This window comes from Choloepus didactylus, chromosome 6 (assembly GCF_015220235.1).
Source record: "Choloepus didactylus isolate mChoDid1 chromosome 6, mChoDid1.pri, whole genome shotgun sequence".
In the NCBI taxonomy this organism is placed as follows: Eukaryota; Metazoa; Chordata; class Mammalia; order Pilosa; family Megalonychidae; genus Choloepus; species Choloepus didactylus.
The window spans coordinates 3,362,844-3,388,239 of record NC_051312.1 but is presented as its reverse complement, the minus strand read 5'-3'; the positions used below and the strand labels follow the sequence as shown (position 1 = coordinate 3,388,239).

The 25,396-nt window shown below is 55.6% G+C and overlaps 1 protein-coding gene across 1 annotated transcript; it reads right to left on the bottom strand.

Annotated features, from left to right (window-relative positions):
• Positions 1-1,016: 1,016 nt before the first annotated feature.
• Positions 1,017-14,365, bottom strand: LOC119536551 (tumor necrosis factor receptor superfamily member 6-like). Its single transcript, XM_037839415.1, has 12 exons — positions 14,353-14,365; positions 14,093-14,283; positions 13,942-14,010; positions 9,605-9,728; positions 8,555-8,683; positions 6,879-6,999; positions 6,171-6,250; positions 4,185-4,265; positions 3,557-3,592; positions 3,063-3,088; positions 2,618-2,672; positions 1,017-1,112 (listed from the first exon to the last, which is right to left on the bottom strand). The coding sequence occupies exons 1-12, from the start codon at positions 14,363-14,365 to the stop codon at positions 1,102-1,104; spliced, it is 936 nt and encodes a 311-aa protein (XP_037695343.1). The 3' UTR covers positions 1,017-1,101.
• Between the last annotated feature and the right edge of the window lie 11,031 nt (positions 14,366-25,396).

Here is a 25,396-nt window from a genome sequence, read left to right as displayed (position 1 = left end):
TACCTCGGGCCGGCGGCGCTGTGCACACGGAGCCCGGGTGCGGGCGTGGGGGTGGGCCGTCCCCTGGGGGGGTGGGAGTTGGGAGAGGGGCCTGGCAGGGGCGGGGATGAGCGCTTTGCTGCTCAACACCCAGCAGGGCCGAGTTTGGCTTCTCACCAGGGGCTGTCCCGGCGCTGTCGCCGCTGCCGCTCCCGGCGCAGGAGGGGGCGCACGGGTGGGAAAGGGGAAGGGGGACCCGGGGAGCGAGGACCCCGGGAGAGTGAAGGGGTCCGTACCGGCGCTCGCGTCGCGAGGGTGGCGGCGGGTCCAGAGTCCGAGGGGACCCCCGCAACGCCCCGCTCCCCCTCCAAACCCGACTAGGAACAGATCCCTGCGGCGCAGCCCCTTCCTCGTCCCCACGCCCCGCGCGGGCCAAGCCGACCCCGCTGCTCTCCGCGTCTGGGCGCCCCGCGTCCCTGCTCGGAGGCGCCCTGGGGAGACGCCCGAGGGACCGCGGGGAACAGCCCCCTCCTGGGGCTCTCGGAGCGGCTAACCGGGACTCGGAGCGCGCCGTGGGGCTGGGGGCGCGGGGGACGGCCGGGGAGACACCGGCAGAGCCTCCTTCGGGCTCCACTTGGCGGCCGCGCGGCACCTCCGCGATCTGCGCCGGTAGCGAGTCCCGAGCGGGCGGGGCGGCCCCGGGGGTCCTGGGCGGGGGGCAGGTGAGGCCAGGTGAGGCTCAGGGGGCGGGGCCTGCCCTTGCTTTGGTAGCTGTGGATTCTTTCTCCTTGCCACTTTCTTTGCTTCTTTCTTTCTTCACAGGAAATGCACGTTGTGAGGCCATTTCTTGCTTCACTATTTAAAATTTGGGGAGGGGGTTAACACCTTTATTGAGGTAGGACAGACAGACATCCACTGCCAGTATTTGAAGTGGTCACTTTGAGAAGTGCAAACCCCTCAGGGCCCCCAGGTGAGAACACGCCCACCCCCGAAGGGCCACCCCCAACCCCTCCAGGCTCCCCTCTGCCCCTAGAGTGCTGGCGTTTTCTAGACTTTCATCCCTGGAGCCTGCAGCGATCCGTGTCACTCACCTTCTTTAATGCCACCCGGTGATTTTGAGGTTCATCCTCCGCCTGGGTGTTGTGACAGGGAAATTAAGAGTTAACAAATAAGTGGGTGACTGAATCCTTTTAGAGAAGGGTTTTTCAGTACTTTCTAGTATATTGTAGAATAGCCCAAAGGAAATACCCGAAATTACTGAAACACACTAAACTGTAACCCAGATGCCTCAAACTTTGATAATGATTGTGCAACTATATAACCTTTTCCCTGTGAATGTACAAACGCCATGACTGGCCCTGCTGTACCCCGTGATGGTGTGAAGCTGTATGAACCCCAGAAAAGATGGTGTTCTGAAAGCTAGTCCCTTCCTGATGGTGTGGATGCACTGTGACAGGATCTCAAGTTAGGTGAGATGTGACCCACTTCATGCAGGTTGGGTCTTAATCCCCTAACTGGATCATTTACAAGGAGATAAAGACAGAGGGAAGACAGAAGAAAGGCACAGAGAAGCTCAGAGAGAAAAGCCCGAGAAGCTGAGCGAGGACGCCCAGGACACAGAAGCCGCAGAAACAGAGGAGCCACTAAAGCCGGACACCGGGAGCAACGAAAACCAAGAGACAGCAGCAGATGCCACCGTGCACCTGGCCACGTGACAGTGGAGCTGAGGGTACACCGGGATATCGCCCCCTCACCGTACACCCCAAGTTCATATCTTTCCTGACAGGGTCACCTCCCCTTACACTCCACAGCCCAATACCCACTAAGTGCAAGCACAATCTCCAACCGTGTTGTCACCCCCCATATCTTAGGGCCCCCACTTTCGCTCTACTGGCAGGCACCCAGCCACCGACCCTCCCTCTCCCCTCACACCCACTCCCGGGGCCCCTGGAGGACCTTTGGGTACCACAGCCTGCAGGGCAGGGGCGCCCCCGGGACCCCTGTGCCAGTTTGAATGTATTATGTCCCCCAATTGCCATTATCTTTGATGTAGTCTTGTGGGGCAGACGTTTTGGTGCTGATCAGATTTGCTTGGACTGTGCCCCATCCAGCTGTGGGTGATGACTCTGATGAGAGGTTCCCATGGAGGGGTGGCCCCGCCCATTCAGGGTGGGCCTTGATCAGTGGAGCCATGTAAATGAGCTGACAAACAGAAGGAACTCAGTGCAGCTGTGAGTGACATTTTGAAGAGGAGCAAGCTTGCTAGAGAGGAACGTCCTGGGAGAAAGCCATTTTGAAACCAGAACTTTGGAGCAGACGCCAGCCACGTGCCTTCCCAGCTAACAGAGGTTTTCCGGACACCATTGGCCATCCTCCAGTGAAGGTACACAATTGCAGATGTGTTACTTGGACACTTTACGGCCTTAAGACTGTAACTGTGTAACCAAATAAACCCCCTTTTTATAAAAGCCAATCCATCTCTGGTGTTTTGCTTTCTGGCAGCATTAGCAAACTAGAACACCCCCCGATGACACAGGCTGGGTCCCAGCCTCGAGGTCCACTCCAGGGACGGGCCCAGCACCTCCAGCGTCCACAGAGAGCAGCACCACACTGGCCTGGCTGCTTCCAGGTGACTCACAGGCAAAGAGAGCTTTGGGGTAGGGGACCTCATGGCCCAGCCCCTCCTGAGCCGCCTATGGGGAGAGAAAGTCTCAGTGTTGGATGGTGAGCCGGGCGAGTGCAGTTCCACCCAGGAATACCACATGGGGACGGTCCCAGCTCTGCCACCAGCCCTCCCTGGGGGTCCCCAGGCCAAGCCCTGGCCTCTGGGCCTCAGTTCCCCCCTTCCATGGGCTAAACCAGCAGAACTCAAGCCGTCTCCCGGCCCAGCCACCCTGGGCTCTAGAAGGTGGATGAAAGTGCCAGCTCGGGCCAACTTGGCGGGTGCAGGGGAAGGTGGGGTCCCCACCCGCCCGGGCTGGCTCCTGGGTCCTGTCAGGCTGGAGGCTCAGGCCTATCCCGGGACCCCGAGCCCACGAGGGTTTCCCAGGAGGTGTGCACCCCAATACCAGCGAGACACGTACCTGGGGACCTGGTGCACTCAACTGCCCTGAAACCAAAAACAGGAGAAAGGAAGTCTCCTCCTCGTCCTCACACACCACGGGACGCTCCGCATGCACACGCCCAGTGTCGGGGGACGTCCCTGGTTATCAGTGTACAGTCATGGGGGAAATGCTCTAACTCGGGGACGGTCAGTCCGTGTGTCCTCCGGGCCAGGTAAAGGACCCACTGGTCACTCAGGCTGGCCCAGGTGTGCGAGGCAGGAGCTCTGTAGTTGGGGTTCCTATCTAGACTGAAAACCGAGGTTCCCTGGGGAAGTTCGGCCTCAAGACCACAGCGTAAATCTCCGGCCTGAGTTTGCCAGCTGCTGCCTGCCCTCTGGGTTCTGCCCGTCAGCCCCTCGGTCACCCGAGCCAGTATCACAGAGGAGCCCCTCAGTCGACACGTGGACACGCATCGGGGGTTCTGCTTATGAGGGACCCCGATGCCTGCAGCTCACGCCCAGACAGGTACTCACGTTTCACGTAGCCGATGACCCACTTCCGAAGGCGCCCTGGGGACACAGCAGGGGTCACCCCACGAGCCCCCCTTCCCGCCCAGGACCCCTCCCCGGCCCCAGCTGACCTGGGATTTGTCAAAGGCCCGTCCCTCTCCCGCCCCTTCCCCACGCCAAGGCCAGTGGGGGCCTCTTGGGTCAGGAAATGGGCCTGGGGGTCTGCACCTAAAACTCCCTACGAGACCCTCTTGTGATCGTGCCCAGATTCCATGCTGCCAAGGCGGCAGATTAATCCCTTATTAATTTACCTTTAGGTTTTCATTTCAAAATAAGTTCAAACCAATAGGATAGTAGCAAAAATTATTCAAAACCCTTCCAGGGACTTTGAACACGTCCCTCACCTGGTGCCCAGATCCACCCACTGTTCACAACTTGCTGCATTTGTCCTCTCATTTCATCTTCAATCAGCCATCACTTGACTATCTTCTTTCTATCTTTCTACCAATAATCTGTCCATCTAACTATATGTCTGTCTGTGTGTATAGCTACCATCTGTCTGTCCCTCTACCACCTATCTCCCCATCTAATTGTCCGGGTGTCTCTCCATGTAGCTATTTCCTAAGGGTTTGTGACCCCAGCTCTCACCCACCTTTTCTGTGACAGTACCAGAGGCCGGCGGTGAGGAAGCTCAGTGGCACGATGACGCAGATCCACAGCAGGTTTCTGTTTCCTGGGAGGAGGCAGAGCAGGGGAAGGGGCTCAGAGCCCACCCGGGCTCCCCGCACCCCAGGGAGATGCCTCACAGGAGCGCTCCGGCCCTGGGAACGTCAGCGGGGGCAGCACGTGTCCAGCCCCGGGGCCTCTCCCACTGCCCATTTCTGTTCCCCTCCCTGACGGCTCCTGGTGACCAGGACCATCCTGACTACGTCAAAGATGAGGACCCCAGGCTCGAGTCCCACAAGAGGTGGGTGGCCTGTCCCCAGAATGGCGGCCAGAGGCTGTGGGCTCCCCGGGGCCGGGGGCTGGTGTGAGGGGCACGACAGGGCAGCCCACCCGGGGGTCACAGTCTCCCGCTGGGAAGGCAGAAGCACGAGGAGGAGGAGCTGATGCACAGACACACGTGGGGAGAGGGCGCGGGGTCCCACCACCCCCAGTGAGGAGGACAATGAGTGACACGTCCTCAGGGTCCCCACACACTAAAGACTTCCACATCCTCAGATCACCCACCCAAGTTTTTCTATCTTAAATTCCCTTTAAAAGATTTGTAGGATATTTGAGTAAATTTTTTTTTTTTTTGTAGAAACCGAAAAAGCTTTTCTGAAGTGTAATTCAAAAACCAAAGCAGCGGGGCAGCCACGATGTGCAGAGGAGGAGCAAGCTGGGGCCTCAAGCTCTCTGGATAAAGCCTGATGTGAGAGTGGGACTGGCCCTGGTGGCCTGTGTGGTCATCACGGGAAACCGCGGTTCCCGTCTGCGCCGCTGCGGGGAGACCCACGGCTCTCAGCACCTGAAGGAGCCATTTCCGGTCAGGTGGGGCCAGCGCCCCGGGGAGGCCCGAAAGCCCTCACGACTGGAGCCTGATACAGAGAACCCAGAGTCTCGGAAGCGGGAAAGGAGGGGACAGGCCACGTGGCGGGAGGCAGGGGACAAGCCAAGGACCCCCGAGGAAAGGCAGCCGACAGGGGCTGAGGGCGGCAGGCGCCAGGGGACAGGGAGCCGAGCCCTGAGGGCGGTCGTGGATGTCTTCTGGGCTCACAGAGAGAAAACATCACCCACGGAGACCCAGCCTCGCACCCTGCAAAATCCACTCTGTAGTCACCGGAGAATGAAGTGAGAAAGGTACAGCCAAGAAGCTCCCCGCAGACGAGGAGAGAGCACCCACCATCTCAGGGCTCAGATTTCACACGCAGGACACAGAGGACCCAACCGCACAGGGACACAGGAACAGGACATCACAACAGTAGGGACGTCCGTCCCTCAAGAGGACACCACCCAGCGAGAGAACAGGCCACGGCGTGAAGATGATTGTGACAGAAATGGCTTAAAGATATGTAAGGTTTATAAATCGCAAAACAGCCAAAAAAAGAACAAAAAAGCCACCAGAGAACCGGACACAAACACGGGAAGAGGCAGAAGCAGGCCGTGAGCAGGCATAGCTGGGCTCTACACATGGGTGGATTCATGGTGACCGTGGACAGGACTGGGATGGGGAATGGGGAAAACAGACGGAAGGAGAAAACACAGGCTCCCGGGAGGCAGCTGCGCCATCCTTCCCACGGGCCCCGCTCAGAGCCCGGCTACCCCGTGGACCCAGAGTCCGGACAGCACTGGGAGGGTAGGAGGGATCAGAGAGGCCCAGGCTAGCTCCTCACTGCCCCACCCGGGAGAGGACAGGGGGCCACAGCTCGTCCCCTGCGCTGCATAGGGTTCTCCTAATCCGGCCCCTCGGTCAGTGTTTGTAAATAAAGCTTTACTGGCACACAGCCGTGCACATCCATCTACGCATTGTCCTTGGCTGCTCTCAGTACCAGGATGGCGCTGAATGGTGTGACAGACTCTGGCTCGGGAAGCTGGAAGCATTAACCTTTACAGAAAAGTTTTCCCAAGCCCAGATGTAAGAGAATAAGCTTCTTACCAGACCCAGGGTGAGCTGGGCCACACACGGTGTCCCTCGTGGCGTTGCACGGCCAAAGGGGGACGGTGTCTTCCAGACACCTGAGAGCAAACAAGGAAGAAACCGGAAAGTTACTCCCCTGCCTGGCCCGGCCCAGCATCGTCACCTCCACAGCAGGTTACAGCACAGCAGGGACCAGGCGCAGCTCCCTGGAGGCGCACGGCCAGGCCATGGGCCTTCAGTACCTGCTTTCCCCCGGCTCCCTGACCAGACAGTCCAAGGAGAGTGAGCTGTGACCCAGGGAGGAAGGGGGGCGGATGGAGTTCCCTCTGTCTCTCTGCTGGACACTGTGGTGTTTGGCCTGAAGGACTGGGCCTGCTGCAGGGGTCTCTCCTTCAGCGGGAAGCCAGCCCAGGAACAACACCAGCCCAAGGAGAGGGCGGAAGGCCAGAGGGTCACAGAGAAATGGAGCCAACACCCTGATCAAGCTGGACCTGAAGCAGTCCTTACTCTGGACCTTTCAGGTATAAGAGTGAACAACCCACCCTGAGCTCCTTTAAAGTCTACGGTGGCTTTACAAATGCACACGCTCCTGCAGGCAGTTTTTCCACTGTATCCCCTGAGGCTGACAAGCAGAGCGTGGGGGCCCACCCAGGCCTGTGTGCACCCACAGCCACCAGGCTCCCCCAAGCGCCCCGGCCCCCCTATCCGCCAGCCCCCGGGGGGCACCTGGAGCACCGGAAGCAGCTCTCGGGGCACTCTGCAGGGGAGTCGCAGTAGAAGCTCCCCGTCCTGCACTGGCAGTGCCGGTCACTGGTCAGCGAGCACTCAGCCACCATCTCCTGGTCTGCTGGAGGGCGGCGGGGGTCAGTCACGGAGCAGGGACCCTGTCCCCATACACACCGGGCCATGGCAATGCCTCGTCCCGGGAACAGACCTGCCCTCCCACCCGGAACCTTTCCAGACTCCAAACAGGACGTCTACCGACTAGGCAGGAAATCCCCACCCTGCCCTGCACCCCTGGTCACCTGTATCCTACATACTGACTCCACGAGTTGGCCTGTTCTGGGTCATCACACCCTGAGATCGCACAACACCTGTCTGGCTTATTTCACCCAACGGGACTTGGTCAACGTTCATCCAAGTGGACACACAGACCCGGACTTCGTTCCTTCTCACGGCTGAATAATATTCCCGTGCACGGGGACCTGCTTACTGCCTATGGCTCGGCTGCACCCTGCTCCCCCCGCCAGGCTGTGTTCTAAGGTCCTGCGTGTCCCCAGCCGTCATTAGAGCGAGAGGCCCCGGACCCTGTGCCCCTCAGACACTCAGTGTGAGCATTCACATCCTTCAGCCTGGCACGTGGCTCATCTTCTCATTTACTTTAATGTGTCTGTATGTTTACTGATCTTTTCCATTTTACCTCCTTTTAAAAGTCTACGATTTTCTTACTTTTCCAACATTTACTTTCCAATCAGTTATTCTCCATGTTTTCTGCTTAAAGGTGAAGTTTCACTCTTCAGCTCTGGACTTTCCCCCACCAGGAACGGACGCCCGTGGGTGCTGTGCGGTGGGCACTCTCCATCGTGGTATCCGTGGACCTTCAAGGATCCCAGACCCGTGGGGGATTCCTGCTTGTCGCTGGAAGGGGGGAGGTCGGGCGGCAAAGACCAGGTGTCCCCACGCTGGGCTCTCCACAGGCACTTCCCTCTGGGTCTTTGCTCCCACGGGCTTCACCACTGTAGAGAGAGAGTTTCCCGTCTGCAGGGCCAGGGGCACCAGCTTGCGTTTCTTCTCTGGAGAGTTCTGGCAACTGTCAGCTTGTCAAAGCTCAGGGAAATCCCTCTTGGGATTTTCACTGCAAACACAGTGATCCTGAGACTCATTCCAGGTAGAACTGACACCTGTAACCTTGAGTCTTCTCTCCCCCAGTCGTGCTATATTTCTCTGCATTTTCAGTCCCTCATGAATAGTGTTTCGTCACATGAGCACCTTCCACATCCTTTGCTAGATTCATGCAAGGTAACTGCTATTTTGCATTAATGCAAATGGCGTCTTTTAAAAATTATGTTTTTGCTAAAGATCTGGTGCTGCCATCTCAATGCTCAGATGAACTTTTGAATATTGACTTTGCCCGTAGCAGCCGTGCCAACCTGTCCTGTAAATCCTAGTGATCTGGTGATCGATTCTGTCACCTGCACAGGTATCACCACGAGGACATGAAACCTCAGCCCCTCGGCCCCCAGCCCAGGGCTCCATGGGGGACGGATGTTCGTGTGGCCCCATGTCGCGGCACGTCCAGGATCACTAACTGGGCAGAATCTCCCATGTGGGTACTGCGCAGCCAGGGGGGGCATTTCCTTTAGCCAGAGGACCTCGGGCACCTCGGCTCCACCTGCACTCACCTGTGCGGCACCGGGTGCACCGACGGCAGGAGGTGTCCTCGTTGGGGACATCCGAGAAGGTCCCCGACTCACAGGAGACACACTCTCCGACACTGTGGGTCACACTGCAGTGCTTGCCGATGCGCTGGCCTGGGCAAGAGGGGGCCGCGGAGGTGAGGGGTTTGGTGGGAGGGGACCCAGGAGGGTGGTGGGTGCCCCTGCCTGTTAGGGACCCTGGTTCCTCGGGCACTTCTCGGGCGAGGACTGATTTCCCAGCCTCCTCCTGAGGATGGAATCACCCACTGGGGGTCTGGGGCTCATGAGCTGAGTGGTGATGGCTCCACAGCCCGGCCCCAGGAGCTCCCCGTCCTCACCACGCTGCGTCCTCCTCCCACAGGAGGGGAGAGCAGAGAGTCCAGCCCGGGACACACCTGGGCACACCTCCGGCATCCTGTCCTCCAGCCTCCCCCTGGAGCCTGGTCTCCCCTCACCCTGCCGGGGCGCGTTTCCCTGGCTGGTTTTAACCCTTGTCCTCTCCCTGGGGGGTCTCACAGCCTCTCTGCATCCTCTGACCTCCAGGGGGTCATCGGCCCCGAGGGTGGTTGTGGCCCCGACCCAGGGACACAGGTACCCGTAGGAGAGCACGCCCCAGTGCGCAGACAGCAGGGGCCCGGGAGGTCCTGATCGAATGGGGGTGACGACGCCCCTGGACTGCTCGGACTTCCCTCCTCACTGCCCGGGGGGGCCGGCTCCTGCAGAGTCACCCCCAGTTGTCCCTCAGGCCCTCCCGCCCTCCCTGGCCCCGCTCAGCCCTGGAGGGAGGGGGTGACTCAGGCCTGGACCGGGAGGGCCTGCGGGCCCCCTCTGCCCTCGGAGGGACAAACACACACAGGCGCCCTGAGCCCCTGGGGACCCTCCCGGGGAGGAGGGGGAGGCCTGGGGGGGGCGGGACCCTCCAGCCCAGGGTCTCCGTGTGGGGGCTGCCGAGGGGAGCCCCAGCCCTCCCTCCCCGCTCAGGGCCTCCCCCATCTCCCGGGGTGCCGAGGTCTGGGTGGGGCCCCCGGGACTCACCGGGAGGGCAGGGCCTGCAGCAGCGTCCGGCCGTCCAGTACTCGTGGGGCCCACAGCCCAGCGGGTCAGCGGCCTCCCGGCTCCCGGTGGGAATCAGGTGGGGCGGGGCAGGGGTCGCCGTCATCTGGAAACGACAGACGCGGGGACAGACGCGGGTCAGCAAGGGCCCAGGGCAGTGGCCGCTGTGTCAGGAGGTGTTTCCTCAGCAGGGAGTGATCAGGTGCTCGATTCATGGTAATGCCCACCCAGAGATGCGTACGACTGACACCCCGATAGACGGGGCGGGGGCGACCAGCCCAGCCCCCGGGTCACAAGGGAGCCGGGACACAGCCCCGGGGGTCTCGCCCCCCACCTGCGCCCGGCCCACCAGACACGGCCCTACCCCGGTCCCGCAGGGGCCGCAGCAGCGCGCTGGGGAGAGCGCGGAGGGCAGAGCCGCACTGCTGGGGGCGGGCGGGACCCTCCTCTCTGCCCCCTCCTTGGGGTGACAGGACAGCGCACAGGCTCTCCTCGGGGACAGGAATTCAGTCAAACCCTCACCCACGTCCCAAAGGAACGTCTGGGCGGGGGAAGTGCAGAGGCCGACGCCAAGGCCCACACGCCGGGACTCCGAAGGGGCAGGGGCTCCCCGGACAGGGCCCAGGTGGCCCGGAGATGGTGGAAATGGGGACCGAGTGGGCTGTGCGCGGCCACCAAGGGGCACCTGCTGCCAGCGGAGCCAGGAGCCACAAGCAGGGAGGCTGAAATCCTCCTGAGGCTCCCCAGGAAGGGAACTATGCTCTTCAATCGTTGGCCCAGTCAGCCAAGAGCATCCGATCCTAAAATTGCTCCTTAAAGGATTCCTTACAGAGCCCTTGAGAAAAATGAAAACCTCACCTGAAACCCTCCGACTGTGAAAACAAACCTAAAGAACGCTGAGCTCCCCAGGGTCCAGAATTCCAATAAAAATGCATCAAGAGTTATGAAGTAGTAGATATTAACACATCACAGCAAACGGGTCTCGTGCAGATATTAACTCCCAGGACTTGCTATGTACAGGCGAATCGTATTATAAACCACAAAATACATGTGGTGTCTCAACTGCAAACCTCCCACGTTTCTAGGTCTCTAACCTGAGCTGCTGCAATATGATGAAGCAAAACAGTTGAAAGAACCTCACAGAGGAAGCAACTGACACCCACAGACCCTTTAAAGCCACATTAAAGCCCCCTTAAAGCGCCCTGGGGCCCCTGTCCCAGCAGGGTGTGTGCTGCCGGGTCTCCCCAGTCTCGCTCCTCGGCCACCTCAGGCAAACACGTGGCCGACGCCTGACCCTTTTCCATTGCTGACCTCAGCTGGAACCCAGGGACCCCTGCCCCCCAGGCCAGGCGGGCTCGGGCCTCCTCAGTCGGTGAGGAGGGGGGAGCAGGAGAGTCTGGGCGGCTCCTCTCGGGTCGGGGGCGCCGGCTGTCCCCCCGGCTCTGGCTGAAGTGAAGGCCCCGAGTCCCGAGTGAAGGGGGCTCCGGGCTGAGAAGGCCCAGGGCAGCCACGAAGCTGCTTTCCCGCCCGTCTTCCGGGTCACAGAGCGACAGGGGTCACTGGGGACCCAGGGGGTCGTGGCTATGGGAAGCCTAAAGGTGACAGTAGAGGACCCCGGAGCCGCAGCAGCACATCCTGGGTCACCACCGGATTCCTGGGGGTGTGGGGGTTCCCTTGGGCGGGGGAGAGGGCTCAGCGCCCCCGAAGTGGATTTACCCAGGAAGTGGGGGGGTTCCAGGCCCCAGATCCCCCCTCCCCCCATTGCTGCTCCCCCCGTGGGGGTTCGGAAGGGAGCCTGAGCAGGGCCGGGGCAGGGCTGCCCTGGTTCCACGGCTCTGCCCTCCACCTCCAGACACTTTGGGGTCCCTGACCCCACCACAGCCTGCAGCCAACAGGAGCACAGGCCTGTCCCATCGGTCCCGGGGCTGGAGGCCTGGAGTGGGGCGGGCCCGAGAGCAGAGAGTCTACTCCAGGAGCACGGCCATCGCAGGGAGGGCTGGTTTCTCCTTTGCTCCTCCCGGCACCTGCTCTGCTTCCTCCTGCAGGGAATCCCTGGGTGGGACCCCCAGCAGGCAGGCGAGAGCCTCAGCCACCCTGTTGCACACTGTGCAATGGATAAGGCCAGCGAGGGTAGGTGGTGGGGTTGGGTGGGGATGGGGCAGGAGAGGAGTCCCTGGGGCAGGGTCCCACTGTCACCCAGGAGAAGGCAGGCAGGAGTCCTGACTGCAGGCAACTGTCATGTGCTGCGAAGGCAGGAAGGGCGAGTTCCCCAACTTCCTCCTCCTTTTTCCAGAGGTTTCTGGATCCTTGGGCCCTTTATCCTTCCAAATAAATTGGTAATTGGCTTTACCATTTCTGCCAAGTAGGCTGCTGGGATTTGGGTTGGGATTGCTGTATCACAGCAGAACCTTCCAACATCCTGGAGAAATGAGCAGGACACATAGCGACACATACTGAACAGTGTCACGGGTAAGAGGTGTCTAGAGGCAGCAACTTTGCAGAGACAGAAAGTAGATTAGAGGGTCCAGGGCGATGGGAGGGGGTGTGTGTTTGCTTGGTGGGTGTAGAGTGTTTGTCAATAAAATTCATAGCTAAAAAAACAGAACACCAATTGCTGGTGCAGATGAGTGGAACCCTCAGCCCTGTACCTGGTGGGGGTGACAGTGGAACAGCCCCACAGGAAACAGCCTGGGGGTCCTCAGAGCCCTCGCCCAGACCCACCCTGAGACCGGCCCTCGCAGCCCAGGGACAGACCCAGAAGCGTCTATACCAGGACGCGCCCTACACTGGGTGGCAGTGTCCCCGCAGCTGTGTTCTCAGCAGTCCAAGGTGATAGCACCCAGGGGCCTTGGCAGGGGAGTGGGGACCCCAGGTGGTCTCCCCACGCAGTAGAATATGGTTCAGCCATGAAAGGACAGCCGGGGGCAGACAGGACACAGCGGGGATGGCCCTGAGGACGGCGGCTGCGGACCCCAGCCAGGCATAGCCGGGGAACCTTGCCCCTCTCACACACAATCCTGGGACCAGCAAATCACTGAGGCCCAAGCAGATTCAACGTTTTGGGGAGCTGGGGTGGAGGAAGGGGAGGGGCTGTAAATGGAGATGAGTTTCTTTTTGGGATGAGGAAAAGGTTCTAGAAATAGATGGCTGTGGGAGTTACATGAGCATATCAGTGTACTTAATGTTGCAGAATTGTCCAATTCAATGTGGCTCAAATGGTTTCTAGGTCATGTATATTTGGTCAGTTAACTGAGAGAAAGGCACAAAGAAGAATGAATGAACGACCCATTCAGGCCATGGATGAGCCTCAAAATCACTCAGCGAAGTGAAAGAAGGCGCATGAGACACAGAGTGGTGCAGGCTCCATGTAATAAATTCTAGAAAATGCAGCACTCACCAGAGAGGGAGCCTGGAAGGGCCTGGGGGGGGGGGGGGGGGGGGCCTTGGGAAGGTGGGCGTGTTCTCACCTGGGGGCTTAGGGGCTTCCTGGGGGGTTTGCACTTCTCAAAGTGTCCACTTCAAATATGGGCAGTGGATGTCTGTCTGTCCTACCTCAATAAGGCAGTTAACCTCCCTCCGCAAATTATAAATAAATTGTAAGGCAATAAATGGCCTCACAATGTGCATTTCCTGTGAAGAAAGAAAGAAGTAAAGAAAGTGATAAAGAGAAAGAATCCAGTTGCCAAAGAAAGGGCAGGCCCCGCCCCCTCAGCCTCACCTGCCCTCGCGCCCAGGTGGGTCTCGTCCACGACCTCCGGGGCCGCGCACCAGCCCCCCAACCCCCAAGCTCGGGACCCGCCACCGGCGCAGATCGCGGAGGCGCCGCGCGGCCGCCAAGTGGAGCCCGAAGGAGGCTCTGCCAGTGTCTCCCGGGCCGTCCCCCGCCGCCCCCCGGCCCCACGACGCGCTCCGAGTCCCCGTTAGCCGCCCCGAGAGCCCCAGGAGGGGACGACTTGCCGCGATCCCGTGACCCTGCCCAGGGCGGGCTCCGAGAGGGTCTCCGGGCGCGCTCAACGGGAAGACAGCGGGCGCGCCCGGCTGCCCTGGGAGGTGGGGACACGGGAAGGGGATTCGCCTCCGCGATCTGTTCCGAATCGGGCTGGGGGGGGGGGGTCGCGGGGGGCCGGGAGTGCGGGGCGTCTCGGGGCTCCCTTTGGATTCAGAGCCGACACTTCGCGAGTGTTTCCAAGTCGGTCCCTCCGTCCTCGCCAAACCCTCGGGGCGCGCGGCAGGACCCGGCAGCCTTCAGTGTTCGGGGTCCTCGCCCCCCGGGACCCCTTCTCCTCTTCCTCTCTCGCGACCCGCCGACGCCCACCCACCTGCACCCGGAGCAGCAGCAGCGGCAGCGACAGGGCAGCGAGCGCGAACATAGTGCGCATCTGACGAAACTGCTGTGCGCCTCGCAGTTATAGCCGCAGTGTGCAGGCCCCGCCCCAGACCACGTAGCGGCATCGGCGCCCCCGGCCGCACCCCCGGCCCCGCCCCCGGCCCACGGGTTCCCCAGGCCGGGGCTCCCGGAGGCGGCGCCCAGAGGCCAACGCTGCGCTCCAGGCCCTGGAGAGCTTCCGGCCCCAGGCCGAGGCCGCCACCCGCCAGCGTCAGGCCCGGACGCCGGGGACCCAGCGCGCAAAGAGCCGCCTGACGACAGGCGTCCGCGGAACCTTAGGACCCAGGGCGCCCCAGGATCCCCGAAGTGCAGCGCGGGCCGAGGCTTCTGGCCTCCCCCAGACCTCGCAGCGGCATCGGCGCCCCCGGGACCGCGGTCCCCCGCCCTCCTACCCCCCAAGAGGCCCAACCTGCTGTCCTGTTGCTGCAAGGGGAGGGACGGGGTAGCGACGACTTTCACCACCCACTATACACCCCAAGTTCACGTCTTTCCTGACAGGGTTCCCCTCCCCGTCACACCCCACCACCGAGCGCCCGGTAAGGGTGAGCACAGGCTCCAGCCGTGTTGTCACCCCCTGTGTCTTGAGGCCCCCACTAGCGTCCGACCCTCCGTCTCCCCTCACGCCCCCAAGTTCTCTGAGTCCCCCTGGAGCCTCGTGCGCGGTGGGGGTTGGAGTCTGGGAGGAATTTGGGGGAGCGCGAGCCCCTCCAGGCGTTCTTTCGTTATCCCAAGTGCCATGTCGACGGGACTCCCCTGTGCCCTCACGGGGACCGGGGTGAACAGGACACGGCCCAGGAAGGGCAACGGGGGCTTTCCCACCCCTGACCCCCCCACTTATCCCCACCCCCCCTCCGGCCACCGAAATAATCCACGCCGGGGAGGGAGCGGCCACCGAGCTCGCCGCCAGAGCGCAGCCCTGGCCTGGGACCCATCGCGGCCCGAAAAAGTCTGTGGTTCCCCCTACCCGGGGGTGATGGAGGAGCGCGAACAAAGCGGCTCGGAGGAGCGGCGGTGGCCGGGCGACTGCGCGCACAGGCAGGGCCGAGTCCGGAGCTGCGGTGTCCCCACATCGCGGTTTCCAGTTTTAACCCGGAGGAGCCGCCTGCCTCCGCCGCTGGAGCCGGGCGGGAAGTCCCTGTCCCTGGGTTGCCCGGCACAAGCAAGAGTCCAGATGCGTGACTCACCGCCGCGGGGAACTGAGGGGAGCGACTCACCGGACAGCGACCCACCCGGGGACAGGCTGAGGGGAGCGACTCACCGGACAGCGACCCACCCGGGGACAGGCACTGCATCCGGGCGACACACTTTCAACAGGGTCCGGGACCAGTGTGGGCGAAGGGTGGGAGGGGGTCGCGGTGCAGCTGCAGGGACACGGGCACTAGGGACAGGTCTCTACGCGTTGGGATCTAAGTCACCGTCGGGGTTGAGCCCTGGAGATGAGCCACTGAGAGGGAACAAGGGCACCCAGGGGTCTCAGGGTCTCCCAGAGGCTGAGATGAGCCCCAGGGAGGGGCCCTGGTGCCCGGAGGCTGACTTAGGGGGGGGATGGGGATGGGGTGGGTGGGAAGCGCGTTCCAGGGGGAAGGGTCTACCCACAGGGGACCCCACAGGGAGAAGGCCCATTAGGAGACTGGAAAGCCACTCACAGACCCTGGGGGCACGTTGTGGGGGTCAAGGCAGGAGATGATGGCTCTCCAGGCCCGAGGGAGGCCCGCTGCGTTGCTTGGCGCCTCTCCCAAAAAGTTCAGATAGGGAGGCCCTGCGAAGGGTGTAGACGAGTGCACCTCCAGATCTGGGCCTTGGGACCCTCCTCAGCAATGGACAGGAGGAGGGGGGGAATCCAGGAGGCCCCCATGAAGCAGAACCTTATGGGAGCCTTTGGAAGCTATACCTTTTTGTCTCTATCTTAGATTTTATAATAATGGAAAGACTAAAACTATGGTACTATAACTCATAATAACTTTGGAAATTTCTTATATACCCAGTAGTTAAAACATACTTTGGAAGATAACACTTTTTGTATATATATTTCCTAATAAGGAAATAAATGAAACTGTGGAATAGTAACCTATAATATTCTTTGAAATTGTACTTGGAAAGTTATCACTATTATGCATATATGTTATATTCTATAATAAAAATATGATAAAAGAACAATAGAGAACATGAACAGCACAGGCTCTTGCACAATTACCCTGACAAACGTAAAAACTTCTTTGTATGTCAAGTATGTGTTTTCAGGGTAGATTTCATAAAAACCTATGGGATATGTCTCCCAGAGATGACTACGGGATATGACTACGGGATATGACTCCAGGATATGACTATGGGATATGACTCCGGGATATGACTACGGGATATGACTCCGGGATATGACTATGGGATATGACTCCCAGAGATGAATCTGGACCCGGCTTCGTGGGATTGAGAACATCTTGACCAAAAGGGGGATGCTAATTGAAGCAAAATCTCTCGGTGGCTGAAAAATTTCAAATGGAGTCGAGAGGTCACTCTGGTGGACATTTTTATGTACTATATAGATAACACATTTTAGATTTTAATGTATTGGAATAGCTAGAAGTAAATACCTGAAACTACCAAACTCCAACCCAGTAGCCTTGCCTCTTGAAGATGATTATATAACAAATGTAGATTACAAGGGTTGATAGTGTGATTGTGAAAACCTTGTGGCTCACCCTCTCTTTATCCAGCTTATGGATGGATGAGTAGAAAAATGGGGACAAAACCTAAATGAAAAATAGGATGGGATGGGGGTGATGATTTGGGTGTTCTTTTTCATTTTTATTTTTTACTCTTATTCTGATTCTTTCTAGTATAAGGAAAATGTTAAAAAATAGATTGGGGTGATGAATGCACAACTATATGATGGTGCTGTGAACACCTGATTGTACACCATGGATGACTGTATGGTATGTGAATATATCTCAATAAAACTGATTTTAAAAAGAACACAATAAAAGTCAGACGACAATGCTGACACCAGGAATCTCATACCCCTCCCTTATATCCCCCTCTTACAGCTTTGGTATATTGACTTGTTACAGTTAATGAAGCATATTACAATGTTACTGTTAACTATAGACTCTAGTTTGCATTGATTGTATTTTTTCCCCAATATCACCCCATTTTCAACATCTTGCAAAGTTGGCATTGGTTTATTCTCCCTCATGTAAAAACGTATTTGTAGAGATGCGACCCACCCAACTGTAGGTGATAACTCTGATTGGATAGTTTCCATGGAGGTGTGGCCCTGCCCATTCAGCATGGGCCTTCATTAGTTTACTAGAGCACTATATAAGCTGACAGAAGAAGCGAGCTTGCTACAGCCAAAAGAGGCACTTTGAAGAATGCACAGGAGCTGAGAGAGGAGCTGCAGACGAGAGACAGTTTGAAGATGGACATTGAAAGCAGACTCTTGCTCCAGAGAAGCTAAGAGAGGACAAACACCCCAAGAGCAACTAAGAGTGACATTTTTGAGAAGCTGCAGCCTAGAGAGGAATGTCCTAGGAGAAAGACATTTTGAAACAAGAACTCTGGAGCAGACACCAGCCATGTGACTTCTCAGCTAACAGAGGATTTCCTGATGCCATTGGCCACCCTCCAGTGAAGGTACCCAATTTTTGATGCCTTATCTTGGACACTTTATGGACTTAAGACTGTAACTTTGTAACCAAATAAAACCCCTTTATAAAAGCTGATCCTTTTCCGGTGTTTTGCTAAAAGGCAGAATCAGCAAACTGGAACAATATGTTTGCATTGAAAATTAACCCCAAAAGGGTTCTTGATGTGAGGGACTAGTCCTCCAGTATCATTGTAATTAAAGCCTATCTGGTCATTGTAAATATTTATCTGTCAATTTTGACAGAATGGGGCCAGCTTGATGTTTTCAATCTTCAGCCCAGTATGAAAATTTCAAAGGCTTATTCAATTTTTTATCATCTTAGTGAAAATATTTAAAATCTGTTTTGACAGGTTTTTTTGTTTGTTTGGTCGTTTTTTTTGTTGTTGTTGTTTTTTTGCTTTTTTGGTAATCTGTTCCATGGTATTTGAAAACCACCAAAAATAAGGGAAATTTTGTATTTAATTCCAGTTTTTTTGGTATAATGTTAAGTTGTATAGATTATTAATGCATATCCACTGAATATAACCCTGGTTTTGTGATATATTGGCTTAGATTTTATTGGTGACATTAGATTAGTGGTTGTATCAAATAACTAAATTCCCATTGTGATCATTAATTGAAGTTTTGTCTTTAAGCAAAAAGTTACTTGTGAATATATGCTTCGTGCTTAGAGAATGTATGTGCATTTATCTGTCAGTATGGAAGGATATAAACCCTGCACTAGTGAAAAAAAAAAAGAAGTATTTTTCTTTGGTACCATGATAATTTGTATATTTATGTGCGTGTGTGTGTGTGTGTGTGTGTGTGTGTGTGTGTGTGTATCAAGTCATGCTGTGCCTAAAAAAATTTTTTTGTATATTTAGGCACACTCACTGACCACTCTAGTTTTCACCAAGCTATATGGTAGCAGTCTTTAGCTTTCCTCTTTCCTTCTGGTGTCTCACATGCCCCTAACCTTGCTCTTTCAACTATACTCACAGTCATCTTTGCTCAGTGTGCTTACATTATTGTGCTACAATCACCCAATATTGTGCTCCACATGTCTCTCTCCGGTCTTTTCCTATCTGTCTGTAGTGCTCCCTTTAGTATTTCCTGTAGAGCAGGTATCTTGTTCACAAACTCTCTCAGCATCTGTTTAAGAATATTTTAAACTCTCCCTCATTTTTGAAGGACAGTTTTGCCAGATATAATATTCTTGGTTGGCAGTTTTTCTCCTTCAGTATCTTATACGTATCATACCACTGCTTTCTCACCTCCATGAGAAATCTGCACATAGTCTTACCAAGCTTCCTTTGTATTGTGATGGATCACTTTTCTCTTACTGCTTTCAGAATTCTTTGTCTTTGACATTTGATAATCTGATTATTAAGTGTCTTAGCATAGTTCTTTTCATACCTATTCTGTTTGGGGTATGCTGCACTTCTTGGATCTGTACTTTTATGTCTTTCATAAGAGATGGGACATTTTTAGTGATTATCTCCTCCATTATCGTTTCTGCCCCTTTTCCATTCTCTTCTCCATCTGGGACACCTACTATGACACGTGCGTTCATGCACTTCAGGTTGTCATTCAGTTCCCTGAGACGTTGCTCATATTTTTCCATTCTTTTCCCCATCTGTTCTTTCATGTGTAGTATTTCAGATGTCCTGTCCTCCAGTTCATGAATCTTTTCTTTTGTCTCTTCAAATCTGCTGTTGTATGTCTACATCGTGTTTTTATCTCTTGTATTCTCCCTTTCATTCCAACAAATTCTGCCAATTGTTTTTTTCAGACTTTCAAGTTCTTTCCTTTGTTCCCACGATGTCTTCTTTATATCGTGAATCTCTTTTGCCATAGAGAGACAACATATTTGTTTGAAGATCTTTAGTTGTTTCAGCTCCTTTGTCTCATTTGAAGTGTAGGTTTATTCCATTGACTGGGCCATATTTTCATTTTTCCTGATGTGACTCATAATTTTTTGTTTTCTAGGCATTTGATTTCCTTTATTACCTCAATCAGATTTTCCCAGACCAGATGGAGAGATGTCAGGAGGAAGCTGTAATCAGTGTCAAGTTTCCCCGAGGAGCAGGTTGTTGGACTTTCCTGTGAGGCCTCTAGACTTGGTGCTTTTCCTGTCCAGTCCAGCAGGTGGCACTTGTCAGCCTGTAGCTCCCCACTGGTGTGAAAAGGTGGGGTCCCTTTAATTCTCGGTGGATCCTGTCCTGGCCAGGCCAGGGATGTCAGAAGCCAAGCTTTAGTGGTTTCCATTTCCACCCCCCAGGCCCTGGGGTCTGAATTCTCTGAGGGAGGGCACCCACTTGAGCTGGGCCCCACCCCCCCTTTCTTAGGGAAGAGACACCCCTTAGGGAGTTATCTTCTACACTTGAATTCCTCCTTTGTCTCTCTGTCTCTGTTAACTCCACCCTTGCCTGGGTCAGCACTGACAATTGAAAATGCCTGAGGCTTTCTCTAATGAGCTGCTTAGAATGAGAGGAAAAAAAGGAAAAAGAGCAAAAGCCCCTACTCAGAGCCAGTCCCCAGCCCCCTAGTTTTGCCAGTCGACTGGTGTTGGTACCCGGTTCTGTGTGCCCCTTTTCTTGGGACACAGCAGTTTTCTGTTATTCTGAGCTCAGCCATCTCCGAAAGCCTCTGTTTTCATTCAGGTTTTTTTTTTTTTTTGGTCAGCCCTGCCTCCTCTCTGCCAGGAGGAACCTCAAATTCCTTTCCTATTTGCTCTGGATTTATCTGTGCTTGTAGCTTATATTCAGTAGTCCAAATTTGTTAGTTAAAACTGCAATTGTAGCTTGGTTTTGTTACTTACCCTTGCTCCAGGTAACCAGCTTCTTTTTTCCAGAGGGCAGTGTTTTGGCTCAGCCTGCCATGCCCGTGGGTGTGTGGCAATAGCTCCACAGTTTTGGGGCTTTACTCACAGTTTAGGCTGCAATCTCAGCCATTCCACTCATTCCAGGCTGGGGTACAATGCATGTCGTCACGAATGCCCCCCAACAGTTGTTTTAGACTAATTACTAGTTGTTCCTGGATATTTACTATTTGCTGTTGAGGATGAACTAAATTCTACACGTCTCTATGCCATCATCTTGCCTTGGCTCAGAAATGTAGTCTTTCAAGAGATCAAGAATTAGCTGAGTTTCTCAGTCATGCATTCTACTGAAGAAAACCTATTGTATGAATATGGCCAATGTTTCAAGCAGAGCTCTAATTGTCAAAATTATCAAGAGAACACAGAGCAGAGAAACCCTCTAAGGGTTTCACATTCAACAGAGTCTACTCGGGAGAAAAGCATTAAAAATTATGAGTGAGGTGAAGACTTAAGCAACATTATACGATGGACACGACAAAATCCCTGTGCATTGGCGTGTGAGCTCCACGAGGGCAGGACCTCTGTTTACTTCTCTATCACCAAGACCTCAAACCAGTACCTGAAAAATAGTAGGTGCATTTTTTATGATTACCTCTTTAAAATCCTTGTCAGATCATTCAAACATGAGTCTCTTGGTATGGCATCTGTTGACTGTTTTTCTCACTCAAGTTGTTATCGTTCTGGTTCTTGGTATGATGAGTGGTTTTTATTGCATCCTGGACATTTTGGGTATTCTGTTGTGGGACTTTGAGTCCCATTCAGTCCCCTCTTTTGGCAGGCAGTCACCCTGGGTGGAGCTTGCAGGTCCAGGTGGGGGTCCAGCTCCTCCCTGGGCCCCCCTGACCCTGGGGCAGGGAAGGAGCAGGGTTCGTGCCCTTGCTGCTGGGTGGGAATGGATGTTCCCTTCCCTGCTGGACTCTGCTGGCACCAGTGGAGGTGACAGGCTCGGGGTGCAGAGGCTCACAGGTGCCACCTGTTGCTGCTGAGCAGGAGGGAAAGCTCAGCTCCCCGTCCAACCCCAGTGCCATCCCCTGGTGGAGGACTCGGGGTGCTGACCGGGTCCTCCTCACCCTGCCCCATCACTGCAGTGGGGGAGTGGGGGCTGGACGGTGGACAGCCAGCTCTCCACTGCCCCACACACCATCCCCGTGAAGAAGGGCCAACTCACAGGCCTCATGGCCACCAGGTGGGCATGGGGGTCAGTGCCGTGTTTGGGGCCAGTGAACCTACAGAGGGGAGGGAGGGCCGACTCGCACCACTTTGTGCTCCCAGGTCGGGCTGGAGACCCAGCTCTCCACTGGACGCTGACACCACAGCCCACAGCGCGGGGGAGCGGCAGTTTTCCCACTGGTGTTGGCTAGTGTAGGGTTGGAGTTATCAGTGAAGGGTCTCTGCTCTGCTAGGCCACTCTTCGACGAGTTCTTTTGCTCAAAGGAGCAGGATGTTTTCCTTGTCTTTGCCTATTGGTTCCCAGTTGCAGACTTCTCTAGCACCTCCCCGGGAATATTCAAAAGACAACGTGGCTGCCACGCCATTCCTCAGGCCCCGTGTCCCAGCCAGTCTGCCCCGCCATCCTTTAGCATCTTGTTAAGTTTATTTGTTGTGCTATGCCTACTTTTAAAGGGGGGGGATGGGCTACTCCGTGTTAGCTAGACCAGTTTACTTACTTGAATCAGGAGCCAAACAAGGTGTACACATGACTTGTGGTTGTTAAGTCTGATAATGTTCTCTTATCAGGAGTGGCTTCTTTTTTATATCTTTTTTGCTACCATTGACTTGTTACAGAATCTGGGTCCCTTGTTCCATGTAATCCCTCACATTTGGGATATGTGTTCTTGCTTCTTTGTGGAGTCAATTAACTTTTTCTTCTACCTCAATAAATGGAAGTTATGTATCAAAAAAAAAAAAAAAACAAAAACAAACAAAGGTGTCTGTGGTGTCACCAGACCCCAGCCCTGCAAATCTTGTTTCAAAAGGGGATTCTACTCCAGGTGGAACCTTCTGACAGCAGTCCCTGAGGGACGGTCAGGGAGAGCTGCTAGGAGTTCCCTGAGGTGCTGGGTATTCTTGCCAGCTCTGGGGCCAGAAGTCGGGGACCCAGGTGTCAGCAGGGCCGGGCTGTCCAGAGGCTCTGGGGAGGGTCCTTCCCTGACCCCCCAGCTTCTGGTGGCCCTGGTGTCGGCTCTGAGACGCAGCCCCCCAGTCCCTGCCCCTGTCCTCACGTGGCCTCCTCCTCTATTTGTCTGTCTCTTCTCCTTATGGAAAAACTAGACAGTCACATCTGGCTCAGCCTGGTTCCTGTGGATCAGCTCATACCCCTCAGGACAGACTGAAGGCAGCCTGGCTCTGCCACGCCAGCTGCAGGGGTCCCAGCTTGTTCCGGTTTGCAAATGCTGCCAGAATGCAAAATACCAGAAATGGACTGGCTTTTATAAAGGGGGTTTATTTTGTTACAAAATTACAGTCTTAAGGCCATAAAGTGTCCAAGTGAAGGCGTCAACCACAGGGTACCTTCACAGAAGAATGGCCAATGGCATCCAGAAAACCCTCTGTTAGCTCAGAAGGCATGTGGCTGGCATCCGCTTGCTCCCAGGCTGTTTCAAAATGGCATTCTCCAAAATGTTGCTCTTGGGGCTGTTTTGTCCTCCTGCAGCTCCTCTTCAAGATGTCACTCTCAGTTGCTCTGAGGTCCTTCTGTCTGTGAACTCCTTTATAGGACTCCAGTGATCCAATTAACACCCACCTTGAATGGGTGGGTTAACACCTCCATGGAAATTATCCAATCAAACATTTCACTCCCAGTTGATTGAGTCACATTTCCAAGGAAACACTCAATGAAAGGATTCCAATCTAATCAACCCTCATACGTCTGCCCCACAAGGTTGATTCAAAGAATATGGCTTTTGGCGGGACATGATATATCCAAACTAATACATGGCTCCATGTTCCCCTGGCTGCGGAGCCCCCTTCCTGCCGAAGGATCTGACCCCTCACTCGAAGCAGAATGTACAGAAATGGAGGAAGGCCTTGCTGGGGAGTCAAGGTGTCCCCTGGGCTAGAGGCTGGAGCCAACATACAGTCCTGGAAACCCCAGGACCCTGCTGAGAGTCCCAGGCCCGGTGAAAGGGGCTCGTCTAATTAGGGGTCTCCTTGTGACGTCCCAGGATGTCTGCAGCAGCCAATGTTTATATATGTTCATAATGTTTTGCAGAGACACGTCCAGCTCCATTCTCTGGGGGCAGCCCCGCATCTATGCACAGAAGCCCCCCGAACCCCTTTCTCCCCTGAGCAGCACATTAGGATGCGGGTCCACCCACTTTCCTGGATATGCATATTCACAAATCTCCATCTCATTGTCTTCAAGTCTGAGGAGTCTCATAAACATTTTCTGGTTGATTTCCGGAAATCTGTGTCCAAATTCATAATAAGTTCTACCAGAAACTGAAATGTATAAAGGAGGCAGTGGTTACCTGACTGACGAGAATGGGGGCCCCCTGGGCAACCCCCTCCCATGTGGGGTGTCGAGGCAGCCGGGCAGTGCTTCCACCTGCGTGGGGGGCTGAGGGGCGGCCAGGCAGGGAGCTCTGGGCACAGCGGGGCCAGGAGTGGGCGGCCCTCGGGACCCCGGCTGGTGACCACAGGTCAGGAGACCGAGGAGGGGCCTGTGATGGGCTGTGGCCCTGCCAGGCCTGCTCGTTCATTACACGGGACCCCACGGGACCACAAACTGGGGGCTGCCGGCCTTCCTGGGAGGAGGGGCCCGAGGATGTGTGGAGGCGGAGCCCCGTGGGGATGGACAGATGGACAGTAGCCGAGGTTCCCTCTCATCCTCCCTCCTCCCACCTGCTCTGGGTGAGGCTGTAACGAGGGGGGACGGAGGAGGCCCCCTGAGGTCAGGTGGGGTCCCCAGGGCAGGGAGGCATCACCTGGGGCCTTCTGGACATTGGAACTTGAAACTCACATGAAAAACAATTTGTCCGAAGCTGCTCTCTGTCCTGGCAGAGAAGCCAGGGTGCTGAGGGCCAGCTCCCTCCCGTAGCCCCTTCACCAACTGGAGGAGAAAAGTCTGGGAATAGCCAGACATTTGAGAATAGCCGGCACCCCCTTGGCAGTTAGCTGGGTGATCCTCGGTGGCCACACCGCTGGAGCGCCCGTGAGGGATCCCGGGAGGCAGCATTTGCTCTCCTCCCAGGGAAGTCCGGGGGTGCACCTGCAAGAAGCAAGGAAAGGAGGCATCAGGGCCCTCCCACTCCCCAGACACTCGCGGGCACACGGCAGGCAGGCAGCAGGGCACGTTGGAGCTGGAGGGTGCCCCTGAGTGGATTCCCTGCACAAGTGATCAGGGACCTCCTCGCAGCCCCAGGACAGGCAGCAGCACACGGAGATCCGGAGATCCCGTGCACTGATTGGTTCCCACCCAGATCGGACTCCGCCCACTGCGTAGGAGACGTTGGGGAAGCCCTACTTGCCAGCGCCACCTGCTGGTAGATAAGGAAACAACTCCAGCAAGCTGTAGCTTTACCCAATTATATATAAATGCTCAAATAATTCTGCATTTCCCAAAATAACCCTTTCAAGACAAGCAAATGCCTGGAAGCCAACATAAACTCTAGAAGAAAATAGACCAGCCAAATGAACAAACTAAAAACCTGGAAGAGACACAAAAGTTGGGGCAATTAAAGAAGTAAAAAGAAACCTCCAAAATAATTTCAATGTGATGGCTAAAGACAGAAAAGAAATTCAGAATACTCTAGGAGAGCATAAAGAAGAAATTGAGAGAGTAAATTAAAAATTGCAGATTTTATGGTAATAAAGGCTCAAGACCAAATTAAAAAGAAACCAGAGTCACAGAACAGCAGATATGAAGAAGAAGAGAAAGAACAG